At 39.6% G+C, this 13,297-nt stretch overlaps 1 protein-coding gene across 14 annotated transcripts in view; it reads right to left on the reverse strand.

The window, feature by feature from the left end:
- MAP7D2 (MAP7 domain containing 2) overlaps window positions 1-13,297 on the reverse strand; it is an 84,963-nt gene continuing 71,666 nt past the window's right edge. For 11 of the 14 annotated variants that reach the window (XM_054084245.1, XM_054084273.1, XM_054084255.1 and 8 more), the window contains 9 exons: window positions 12,132-12,364; window positions 11,624-11,750; window positions 9,962-10,166; window positions 9,722-9,826; window positions 7,492-7,545; window positions 6,779-6,857; window positions 5,901-6,087; window positions 4,111-4,390; window positions 1-3,518 (listed from right to left, as the gene is read on the reverse strand). In XM_054084245.1, coding sequence (XP_053940220.1) covers window positions 4,141-4,390; window positions 5,901-6,087; window positions 6,779-6,857; window positions 7,492-7,545; window positions 9,722-9,826; window positions 9,962-10,166; window positions 11,624-11,750; window positions 12,132-12,364 — 1,240 coding nt within the window. In that variant the 3' untranslated portion in view covers window positions 1-3,518; window positions 4,111-4,140. The remainder of the gene's footprint in view (window positions 3,519-4,110; window positions 4,391-5,900; window positions 6,088-6,778; window positions 6,858-7,491; window positions 7,546-9,721; window positions 9,827-9,961; window positions 10,167-11,623; window positions 11,751-12,131; window positions 12,365-13,297) is intronic. The other 3 variants (XM_054084296.1, XM_054084315.1, XM_054084338.1) reach the window with 1 other exon arrangement.

Genomic DNA, 13,297 nt, shown 5'->3' on the forward strand with positions numbered 1-13,297 from the left:
ACAAGTGGGGTAAGTAGCAGTGGCACCTGAGCTGTTTACACTGGCGCATCTGGGGCCATGGTAGGGTGGGAAGCAGGGAAAGGTGCTGCTCTTTGAGCAGTGCAGAGGGAAGATCCCCACACCACCACCAGAGTAGCAGTCTGTGCTATTTCTGAGCTTTCTCCACATGTATAATTCATACAATTACAGGAGATAGGATGATTTCCCCTCTTCTAATCCTTCATCACGAGATGAAAATGCAGCCTGGGTGTCCAGATCCACCCCTCATAGATGCCATTGTTTTGAAACGAACTCACGGGGGAGCGAGGAGGTCTGCTCAGGGCCTTTACTGGGGCTAGAGACAAGCTTTGGGTGTCATTTCCCAAGGCAAAGCCAAAGCAAGTGCTGAACCTGATTAAAGAGCTACCGTGATACCCAGTTACCTCACAGGCAATATTTATTTATGTATTAAAAACTTACTAATAGTTATAAAAAATGAAACAGAAAAGACAGCAGCCGTGTCCAATTCTGGTTGGTGTCGACCATCCTGTTATGCAGATTCATTTCTAAGAGTAATGTGAAAAAAAAATCCATCTATCTATTATAAAAGAGGATGGAGACTCCCATTTTACAAGCAGTCACATGGAAAAGACAAGGGGTAATAGATACAAGTTGCTCCTGGGGAGATTCCAATCAGATTCCAGAAGAAAAAGTTTCACCATGAGAAAAGTTAAACATTGGAATAATCTTCACAGGGAAGTGGTGGATTCCTCTGCATCTGACACTTCTAAAGCTCAGCCTGACAGAGTGTTGGGCCACCTCATTTAAACTATAGATTGCCTAAAAAGGTTGGACAAGATGATCCCTGAGGTCCCTTCCAACCTGGCATTCTATGATTCATTTATAAAACCATATATAGAAATCCATTCAAGGATTACTGCTTATTTTTTTTCTTATTTCTTCTCACAGCTTGCTTCTCAAGTGTTTTATAGCAGAAAAGCTCTACCAAGGACTCATGTGAATCACTCATGATCCTTCACTACGCTTTCAAGACCACTAACAAATTAAAAGTAAAGTTCACTGCATAGACTTGAATCACAGCAGCAAACATTGATATTGGCATAAAGAAGTTAAATCACTTCTACTTCTTCCTTGTGATGATTTAACCTCTCAGCTAATAGTACTTGCTCCAGATGTTCAGCCAAATTTGTAATGTTACATCTAAAAGCAAATATAAAGGAAAACATGCAACATCTTTCTTCATCACTACTCACTATGCTTCCTTCAATCTTAGTAAATAATTGAGTGGACAAATTGCATGAATAATTCAAGAATTACTAAGAGTGAGATGCACTGTCACCACAGAAAGTATTAATATACTTCATAATAAAAGTAGATTCATTAATTTTAACTGAAGTTATACTTAAAACAAATTTAAAAAAATTGTAGAATGTTTCCCCCTCCATGATCCACAGGAACACTGACAGCACTCCAGGCTGGCCTCTTTCTAAGCAGCAGTGTGTACACAACTTGAAGAGAAGTTCAGCATTTGTGTTACGGGTAACCTTACAGAACAGCTCTTGCACGCTCATCAGAACAGTGTGTACCAGCCACGGCTCCCAAGTTTTCTTTTCCTTCTGTTCTTTGCCAAGTAAAAACCCAGAGGGCCAAAGCTGGGGCTGCAAAATGGCTTGGATGCTGCCACTAGCACCCTGGATGCTGCAGTTTGGAAGCCGTCACCTTAAAGCTCTTCTGCCACCAGTCTGCATTGCTTCTGTGTATTGACAAGACCTCAGACAGCAAATTAGCATACGGCAAAGGAAACAATGGTGAAATATTTTGGGCCTCTGATAACCACTGCTTCATTCAGTATCACACTCTCCTTCAGAAAACACCTCAGAACAAATCAACAGTTAGATTCATAAACGAAAATGTATTTCACCTTTATACATGCTATACAGGTCATGCAAATACAGAAATCTACAGGTTATACAATGACACCATAATAAAATATAATGTGACATTTGTCAAACACAATGTATCACAGCAAAACAAACTGGTTTTGTCTGTTTTATTACTTAGGAAATAGATGAAGGACTAATTTGGAAGACACAGTACCATGCTACAGCTTACTGCACAGCCAAAAGAAAGTATTCCTCTGAAGTACACTAACATAAATAGAGCTGGATGTTGTAGGTACAATTTTTCTATACATCGCACATAACGTCATTGGTTACTTTCCCATTGCTGGCTTTAAAGAGCACAAGAACGGGGCTACAACTGAGCTCAAGCTACACTGTGAACTCCCTTATGTGTAAAAAAGAAAACAGGCAAAAAAGAATAAACCCCTCCCCACCCTAAGTTCTCCCTTCTTTTGTGTTAGTGCCCAAAGAAAGTTGTATTTATAATTTATTCTTACAGTGAACTGGACAAAAATGTCCTCAAAGCAGCATATGATCTAGCATAAAGTTATCATAGTTCACCAACAGAAATAAAGTTAACACTGTATGGCACATAATGTCTAGACTTTATACATCCTGATGTGAATTTTTCCATACAGATGCTTACAGAATGTTAAGGGGCTGGCAGTGCTCCCCATGCACACCTCAGCCTTTGTATTTCTGCTGCAACATCCACGTACTGTTTTGCTGCTGACTAAATCTTGTTTTTTTGAGCCCACAGGAAGCCAAAATACTTCTTTAGATAATAGAAAGCCTGCTGGTAACAATCAAGTGTCTGCATCTTCAAAGATTAACATGTTCTCTCACCCCCCAACCACTCACTCGGATCTACTACAGCTACACTACATATATATTATGGGATTATACCAGGCATTGTGCCTGTTTTGTTTACAGGTGTTACACAAGTATGCTTTTAAACACAAAACTTATAGTTGCTCCTGGGCTAATTAATATTAATCAGTAAGTGCCACTAGTGACTAAAAGTGTCAATGTAACCATAACAGGATAGCTCCCAGAATCCATAGTCCATAAGGTGGCTCTTTTGATCCCATCAGCTGTATATTTTTCAAGCCTCTTCAGTTATAATTTCGAATTATACTTTTGCATAAGAAGTTGACAGTAACTCCTTATTGAAGACAAAAAAGATAGGCACAAAACTAAAGTACAGAATATTAATTTCATTTCAATGCACTGTGACCAAACCTCATCGTTATTTACATGAAAAAAAGATGTCTAAATAGATGTATGATAAAGCTTAAATGCATTGGTAAAAATCACAGTGAAGCATTGAGATGAGTTTTAAATTAAAGAAGAAGAAACAAGTGTTTTCATTAGCAGCTAAAGTTCAAATTCTAACGCACACTCAAGTCTTCCCTGAAACCACTGAGGCTCTAGATCACTGGTTTCTGCCAAACACAGCCAGTTATTCAACATGTTCCCTAGAAAGACAATGTTATATTCAGCTCTAATTATTTGAAATCCAGTGTTCAAGGACTGCAGAAGCTCTTTCACGTGACAAGTTCATATTTTACTGCCAGTAGCATCGCAGGGATATACATCCTCCATAAACTGCTAGCTCTGTCAATTAAAAAAAAACAGAGAGAAGAATATGAAGTCAGCTATGAGAGTTAAATGACCTCAGTTTTATAATTTAAAATATACAAAAAAAGTAGCATTGTACTTCAAAACTGTCAGTAATGCCTGCTATGGTCTTTCCATATTGTTTGCATGCTCTCCAGGATAAGTGATTCTACTCCGTGCAGCATGCATTTACAGCAGCAGAATAGAGTAAGCCGCAACAATAACAACCATTTTCTAGGCTGGCCTCACTTTGAAGCGTTTTCTTCACGCAAATAGGCTCCAAGGACTTCTGGGAAAGGTATTGTATTAACGAAGGAAAAAAGCAACTCTTCTCACTGTATTCTGAATGGATAAAGGAAATGTTTCCATTTACCAGGTACTTTTGGTTGCTATGAGAACACTCAGTTTGCATATGATGCCGATTTACAAAGAGCTGCAAACATGAAAAATGATGCTAAATTTAAACACCTAGAGACCAGCTTTCTTCCTCTCTCCACATATGCTGTTTACAACTGCTATATTTTTCTGGGAAGCTCATAAGTAATCACAGCAATTTATCATATCTAAGATGTTTATCACAATACTGTACCTTTATCTCTTCTGCTGAAAAGTGAGGTTGTCAACAGATAGAATTAAGTGTATTTTCCTGTCCTGGACTGTTAAATCCCTCAATCAAGTTTTTGTTACAGTCATCTAGGCTAATGGTATCACTGGATGTCTTGGAGTATGTAGCTTGGCCTGTGAAATCCAAGAGATCTTCAAGAGCCTTGGAATTACTTGTCCCGTTTTGGTCCAAAGAAACACCAGGCATGAGTTCATTCATGGGTGAATATTCAGGGATAGAGATGAGTTCTTCTTTTGAAACTGGGCTATAAAAAATATAAACAAAAGGAAGATGCAGAATAAGAGGTGTGTAACTTCATTAAGCAACAACCACATCAATTTTCTGATTGTCCAAAAACTTCTACTTATCGTAACGCCAGCTGCAGCAAGCCTTTACATAGAATATGTCCCAATCCAAACAAAAACAGGTTACCCTGTTTAGGATGGAAGGTCATACCTAATCCATATTCCTTAAAGATTAAGGTTTGTGGTAGCTGTGCGATATGAGCACTCATCTCCTAAAACCACATTTCTGGTAGTTTACTGCCAACTCATTATTTTAGTCCTTGCACGATTCTCTTACTTAAATGTTTATCGCATCTTGCAAACTGTCCTGACCATGTAAACATTTACCTAAGGCACTCACACTTCACAATTTAAATGCACAGTTATTTCTTACGACCTTATGATATACTTCAGGCATTAAAAATCCATAACTGAATTAAAGAAGTGCTGCTACCAACTCCTGCTTTGCCAAGATTTGTAAGGCTACTGCATGTCAGCTCAGAGAAGAGAAGGCGGAGGAAAATGTTTCTATTTCTAAAGCATGAAAGTGTGGTGGATAAGTGGAGGATGAAACTGTTGTGCATCACATCCTGCAATATAAAACCTCAGAGGCCCAATTACACCAGTAAGAGACTGGTTTTAACATATATCAAGTATGAGAGGTTAAGTCGGCTTGCTTATAAAGGAAGTCAATTCAATTTTTAAAATTTAGAGCTAGTTTTCTCATAGCAGCCTTAAATTATCAACCTCCTTCTTTCCTGCAAGTGCTTCCATCAAAATCCAACAGCACTTCATAAAATTCATAGAACAGTTTGGGTTGGAAGGGACCTTAAAGACCATCTGGGTCCAACACCTCCACCATAGGCAGGGACACCTTCCACTGGATCAGATTGCTCAAAGCTTCATCCAACCTGGCCTTGGATTACCTCCAGGGCTGGGGCATCTACGACTTCTCTGGGCAACCTGTGCCAGAGCCTCACAACTTCATAGTAAAAAATTTCTTCCTAATATCTAATTCTTCTCTCTTTCAGCTTTAATACACAAAAAGTTATTTACTGATCTCCATACATTTGTTCCAGTTTTCTTTATACTGTTTGCATGGAGGGAGAAAAGCTCATGCTTCACAGCTATGCAGTACTGACACAAATACAAATGGTGACATACGACAATATCTACAGTAGCTGCTTTCACAGAATAGTTTGAAAGGCTGGGGCAAACTTGTATTAAATCCATTAGCAACAGCTGTTGAAGGATTTTGGAGCCCCCCTCGCCTGCCAAATATGTGAAAGTGAGATGAGGTTCTGCTGATTCTTGTCTGAAATAACCCATTTACATCTTGACAGGAGTGGAGTGCACCACAGTGGACACCCAACTGCCCCACTGTAGGGTAGGCGAGAAGTCAAGCAGTGAGGTATTAACAAATGAAATGGAAAGCTTTTGTGTGTGTCTAACATGAATTCTGCAATTTCTATTGGCAGTTACAGTCTGTACCTCACGTCCATGGACTGAACCTCATCTGCTGAATCTTCCATGTTGTTTGGTTTCCCATCAACAGCTTCCAGCTGAATAAGTCCTGGAACTGACTTTAATCCATTAGCAACTACATCTTGGGAAGGGATTACAGAGGCAGCACTTTCTAAGCTTTTATTTTTCAGGCAGGTTGCCAATCCATTGATCTCTATAAAAGAAGGTTAGAAATTATGATAGTAGCAGCTTCTTTACTTAAACAGTTTCAAAAAACCACACATGCTTTTAAGTTATAGATTGAGTAGAAAGGAAGACTGACAATGCAGTAGGACTCGGTTTCATTTATGACTCATCATACTATGCTGCCAATCTTCTTTTCCACTCTAAAATTGCTCTTTAAGATACATCTTTTAAATTAGAGGAAACAGGAAGAGAACGTTTTATTTATGTCATGTACTACAAGTTTTAGCCTGGGGAAGAAAACAAAATATAGTATTTTATTTAAGAATTCTTTAAATGCATATGCTTTTTTCATAAAGTCAAATGAAATGTAAGATTTTTGGCAATGCTATAAAAAGCCTACAAGCTTGGTTGTGTGCAAAATTTTTCTACCTACAAAAATCAAGGGTAAATTGCTGCAACCAAACCTACTGGCAGGCTGAAACTTCTCATTTACTGAAATGCTGTGTCAGGTACTAAAACGAAGGAGAAACTTTCTTTTGCTTATGTGGCAAAACAAAGCTAAGTCTCCAGTTTCTAACATTTGTCAGTGACGCAAATGTAGCTGTTCTTTTTGAGATGAAAGCAAAGAACTTGTCACAATACACAGTGATCTGTCCAAGATTATAAAACTGAAAAGAACTACCTGAGAAAGTGGGTCAGAAAAATGCAGCAATTTTTACCTGGCTGGTTGAGAACAAGCGTCTTTGGTTGCTTCTCCACATTCAGACTTGATGGTACCTCCAGTTTTGGCTCTTCCTTCTGTAATAAAGTAATGAGTTAATGGTAGTAGAGGAAGGACTATAACCTTCATGGAACCAACTGGACTAGAAACTTCTAAGATTGCCCAAGGCCACAGGGTTGTAAAGGTCATCAACAGCAAGAGAGGATTTTCTTCTTTTAGTTTTAAATTAGGCATAGGGTTGATTTTCTTTTTGAAGTAAAAAAAGTAAACATTCTCTGAAAACAACTGAAGAAAACGTTTCCTTGGTAGAAAACAGAACAGACGTGAAAATTTGACTCTCTGTTGCTTCCTAGCTGCACTTCAATCCTACATTCCTCGCAGGCTTAATGCGACGAGCTCAGTAACTAATTTACTGACTGGTACAAAGCAGGAGAATATACATCACAGCAGCGAACATAGCTCCAGCACCCAGGAATGGCTCTTGCCACCTTCTTAGATAGTGAGGAAGATAAGTCTGCAACAATTGCACAAAGCTGTGTTGGCACAGTAATAACTGTGACACAGTAGCAGTCATTCTCAGGCAGCAATGCAACTAAAATCTGGGTGTGGAGTGTACAGAAGTATAGCTACTGACATGGACATACTCTAGAGTTTAATTTTCACCTGTGGGTTATAAAACAAAACAAAACACCCTCACAACCAGTTTCATACCTTTATTTCTGGTGTTTCACTCCTCCTTGTTCTCTTCATTATTTCATCTATTCTCTAGAAATCCAAATAAATTGGAGGATGAGAAGGTAGACAGAATATTTAACACAAAAGACTAACAAAGGAAAAAGAAAAAAGACAAAAGCTTTTCTATACCGTCATAACCTCATCCCTGCTGGCCCCCCAAAAAGGGAGAATAAATAAGAAAAATAGAGAAAACAAGAGCTAGAAAACACCTCGGAGCTGGCTTTAATTTATCAGATATCACAGACCATGACTTTCTCAGTAGATTCAATTTAAGGACAAACCATTTTAATACCAGGTGTTTGCAGTTATGAGTTGTGCTCAGCTCTGGAACAAGATGTTTATTTAAAACCAACGGCTATTATTTATCTAGTTGCTTTTCCAACTATTTCCAAATAGTTTCCTCAAAAATAGTCAAGCTTTTTGGAATGGAAAAGTAAAATGAAATATCTGAAGTTATTCTTGCTGGAAACATGTAAGCCAATCAGCAGCTAACTGAGGAGGTTACATTTCACTAGATATTAGCAAATATGATGCCCATCTACAAAAAGGGCCAAGAAGGAAGATCTGGGTAACTGCAGGTCTGTCATCTTGACCTTGGTGCCAGGGAAGGTTATGGAGCAGATCACCTTGAGTGTCATCACACGGCACATACAGCATAACCAGGTGATCAGGCTCAGGCAGCATAATTTAGGAAAGGCAGGTCCTGCCTGACTAACCTGATCATTTCCAACGCCAAAGTGACCTGCTTAGTGGGTGAGAGAAAGCCTGGGGATATCGCCTACCCAGACTTTAGTAAAGCCTTTGACACCGTTTCCCACAGCATTCCCCTCGAGAAACTGGCCAACAGCATCCTGTCTTGTATCAGAAATAGTGTGGCCATCAGGAGGAGGGAAGTGATTCTGTCCCTGTACTCAGCACTGATGAGGCTGCACCTTCAACATTGTGTTCAGTTTTGGGCCCCTCACTGCAAGACAGACATTGAGCTGCTGAAGCATATCCAGAGAAGGGCAACGAAGCTGGTGCAGGGGTTGGAGAATAACTTTTGTGAGGAGCAGCTGAGGGAACTGAGGTTGTTTAGCCTGGAAGAAAGGAGGCTGAGGGGAGACCTTATCACTGTCTACAACTACCTGAAAGGAGGTTGTAGTGAGGTGAGTGTTGGGTCTCTTCTCCCCCAAGTGACAGGTGAGAGGAAATGGCCTCAAGCTGCACTAGGGGAGGTTCAGATTGGACATTAGGAAACAGCCTCACTGGAAGGGTTGTCAAGTACTGGAACAGGCTGCCCAAAGAGGTGGTTGAGTCACCATCCCTGGAGGTATTTAAAAGATGGCTAGATGTGGTCCTTAGGGATGTGGTTTAGTGGTGGACTTGGCAGTGTTTGGTTTATGATTAGACTCAATCTTAAGGGTCTTTTCCAATCTAAACGATTCTGTGCATTACCCAAAAATACTTTATTTCTTCTTTGTTCATTAAAAAAACCCTTTCCAACAAACCTTATCTTTTTGTACTACTGTGAAAGTGTTTCAGACTTAAAGATGTTTTCTTTTTTTTTTTCCTTTTAAATCTGCAACATGCCTCCAGCTCAGTGGTAAACAGTTAAAAATAACATAAAGGGAAAGATGACCTTTTATAACCAGACAGGGGTTTTGCAACTCTGCAGTAGTTCTCTATTTCCTACTACAGACTTGTAGATAAAAGTATGTTCTGTAGCTCCAGCCATTTCCTTGTGCGGTAGTGGCCAGACAACTCTGCTGCCTCTGCATAATGCAACTAGAGACAAGCCAGGTGGGAGAAAGCCTGTTTTTAAATCACATTAACTTTCTCAATGACACAGAGCTTCTGTTAAGTAAGTTTTGAAACACAGTTACTCATGCTCCTCAATAGTCTGTGATGTCCTGTGTTGGGCAGCAACCTATGTTTGCCTTCGCATGCCTTTCCCTGTTTGTCTCAGGCATTTAACTTTGCTGGTAGAGGCTAACCCTGTGTTTATTCAGTACCTTGCAGAAAATAGTTTGCCTTAGGCAATTCCACTTTGTTACAAATTTTGATGTCCACATTCCCCTGACATGCAAGTAGCAAATACCAAGTTAGTCATGAATATAAATCTGTAATCCCTCCAAATTATTTTTAGATACTACTGGATATTTCCTGGCTTATGTATTTAAACAATAAATGAAATAATTCTCTTAACTGAGATGCATATACCTACCTTCTTCCGCTCCAGTCTTTCTTGCTCAATTTGCTGCATGATTTGTTCCCTTTCAAGACGAAGTTGTTCGGCTGCCTCACGGGCTTTGATTTCTGCTTCTTCCCTCTAATCAAGATGTGTAAAATACGATAGGGGAGTTATTTATTTCAAGCAGATTACCAGATATTGCAAAGTATTTATTTATATATATGTAAACATATATCTGTATATAAAGTTTCACATTTGTGTTTGAGATGGTACCTGTTTCTCAAGTTTGGCCTGCAGTTCTTTTTCTTGCTTTTCTTTTAGCATTTGTTCTTCCTCAGCTCTTCTCCTGGCTTCCTCTTCTGCCTTTTTTCTAGCTGCTTCCTCTTCACGTTTTCTTTCCTCCTCCTTCTTACGAGCCTCTTCCTCTAGACGAAGTCTTTCTTCTTCTGCCTTTCTTTTCTGTTCCTCTCTTTCAAGCCTACAAAAAAACAGAAAAATACGTTTCATAGAATCGTAGAATAGTTTGGTTTGGAAGGGACTTTGAAGATCATCTAACTCCAACCCCCCTGCCATGGGCAGGGACACCTCCCACTGGATCAGGCTGCCCAAGGCCCCATCCAACCTGGCCTTGAACACCTCCAGGGATGGGGCAGCCACAGCTTCGCTGGGCAACCTGTGCCAGTGCCTCACCACCCTCATGGTGAAGAAATTCTTCCTTATGTCTAAAGACTACAAATGGTGAAATAGTTTTGTCGTCTTTAGCATCAATCCTAATGTATGTTTGGCAGACAGTAGCTGATAACGTAGGCATCAGCACACGTGTTCATGAAAAATGCCAAGATACAGCAAAAAGGTTGAGCTCGTGCCCAGAATTCAGGTTGCTATCACACTTTTATTCCAGTCTTCCAATCCTTGCCTAAAATAATTCCTAGAAATTAGAATTCCCCTTGAAAAAAAGGTGTCAAAGAAAACATTTCCATTCTAATTTCAAGTAGTACTTCAATAAAAAGAACATTCCTCTACCGTTGTACTTCACACCCCAAACTCTGCTATCTACAAAACAAGCACTTTGTTCCTTCATTTCAGCTGAACATGAACAGACTGGATAAGTCGCAGCAAACAAAGTCAACAAAACACAGTGGTACACTACAAAGAGTGAGTCTAAATTTCACCTGTGTTGTTCCCTGGCCCAGACAGGGACATCACGCTCCTTCATCACCACATTTAAAAGCTGTTTTGATAACTGGCCATTCTTATCTTTGCATATGAGGGATTCAGGAAATATTTCCAAATTTCCGCTCCTCCCATGTTTTTAGTAAGAACAAAGCTGAATTTAGACATGCAGAGTTAATGATTTACTGTTAGGAGCTTGAAGGAAGGGCATGATTTGCTTGCAACCAGCATCCAATGTGGAGAACAACCTAAAAAGCTCGCTCCCAGCACAGAGCTAGAATTTCACTGCTTGGACACAGCAACCTTCACTGTCCACTCTCTTGAAGCCCTTGATTGCCTACCACAGATTTGGACAGGAAGATAAGCTTCAGGTTAATCTGTTGAACAATACAACCCTTGCCATTTAAAGTATATACTAGTACTACAAGACTGTTTCTTCTACGTGATTAGCTCATTTAAAACTTCCTCAAATAATTTTTTAAAATTAAGATACTTCAGGTATGTTGTCTGCTGCAGCGTGGACATACCCGAAGTATTTGGATAACAGTTTCTTAAGACTTCTTAAAGATGCCAAATTACTTTCTGCCTGCACAAGTCATAAAGACTGCAAAATACACTAACAAGTTACAGGTCCAAATTGAAAAAAAAAAAATAACATTTACATGGAAGCTCTCATCTCTATTCTAAATGCACCACAGTTTCAAGCATCTTCAGTTATATAGGTCAAATTATTAGATAATAATTTTCACAAATCAGAGATACCTCTCCCGTTCTTCTCTTTCCTGTCTCTCCTTCTCTTCTTGTTCTTTTTGCAGGCGAGCCTGTCGTCTTTTTTCAGCTAGGATTTTTGAGGCTTCTTCTGCATCAGTTGTTCCTGCTGTGATCTTCCCTGGGGGAAGACAATCAAGTTTGGAATTTAGGCAGGGAACTGAGAGTACCCAAGCACTTCCACACTCACACAGAGGCTAAAATGGGCCTGGTTCATGCTGGTATGACACTTGCTTTTCAGAAGTATACACCAGCATTCTCAGCAGATTTAATATGGATAAGTGAGGGCATCCCTGGATTTCAACATTTTCACATCCTCATTAACAAGTGTTTTTCACACATGGGTAACCCTGGTGAAACTGTACATAAACTTGTTCTCCGTACCTTTACACGTCCTCACAGACCCCTGACTAATCAGCTTCATGGAAAGAAGAGTTAATCACCATTTAAAAGCCTTATGGACCCATGATATCTTGCAGTGTATTCTTGGAGTAAGACTCACCTTCACTACTTTCAGTTTTCCCTGCAGAAGGCACGTGCTTCTCAGAAGCCACCTGGGCTGCCTCATCAGTGCGTGCTCCTGAGGATTTTTGATGACTGACATTTTCTTTCTCCTTGTCTGCTTTCTTTTTAGGAGTTTCCTGGTTGAGATTAGATGTGGCACGATGCTTCACAGGAGAAGCTGGATATTGTTTGGCATGTTTAGGAGACTGAGGATAAGTCTTTGCAACTGTCCTGATGAGGGAAAAATAAAAATCAAAACAGGCCATGTGTTAGACAGCTTAGAACCAAACTCCATCTTCACATATATCACTACTCTTTCTTGTCACTGCTATATAGGAGTTTCAGCTGTTTTGCACAATGCTGCATAGAAGCCATTTGGATGAAAGCAATCAGAACTTGGAATGCGTGGAATTGACATGCAAATGGCAAATGATTACAGAAAATCCTCATTTAAATAGATTAATAATACTGTGTGAGTTGCAGACATGAGATAGGGAATTATGGACTACCTAAACCAATTATTTTGAAATGGCCATTTCACAACAATTTTGACAATGGTACTGTAATTCAACAGACTTTCTCAAGATATAATGCAGAGCTATGGCTGCTTTCTGTCTGTAGATATTATATTGAGTTGCAGTGTGCTGGTTTTATCTGAATAGTGCTTTGTCAAACGCAGTCTTTTTCTAATGCTATCTCATTTTCCAAAACAGTACCAAAAATACTACATATGAAGCTAAAGCTGAGTACCACAAAGAGACACAGAACTGACCAGACCACTATACAGGCAGCTCTGCTGTTTCAGTTTGCACTTTAATCAGCACCAACACAACAGACTCAAGGTCCAAAACTGAGCCCCCTGCGACCTTTTCCATGGCTGCACTTGTGGTGATAGCAATGCATAGCATCAACACTGCCAACTGCTTCTCTGATTGTTGCATACTTTAGGTGAAATAACCTTGAATGCAGTTCTGGGAAAGAGGAAGGGTAAAGATACTTGATATTCACTGAATATAAGTGCACATTAAAGAGACTAGATTACCAGGAAACATAAAACTACACACAAACACCATTCATTATTTATGTAACACCAGTAACTAGTGCTAAATACTTGTAACATTAAGAAAGGCTGGACTGTCTGACTAAGGAGTATGGAGTCAGAAA

This window comes from Cuculus canorus, chromosome 1 (genome assembly GCF_017976375.1).
Source record: "Cuculus canorus isolate bCucCan1 chromosome 1, bCucCan1.pri, whole genome shotgun sequence".
NCBI lineage: Eukaryota > Metazoa > Chordata > Aves > Cuculiformes > Cuculidae > Cuculus > Cuculus canorus.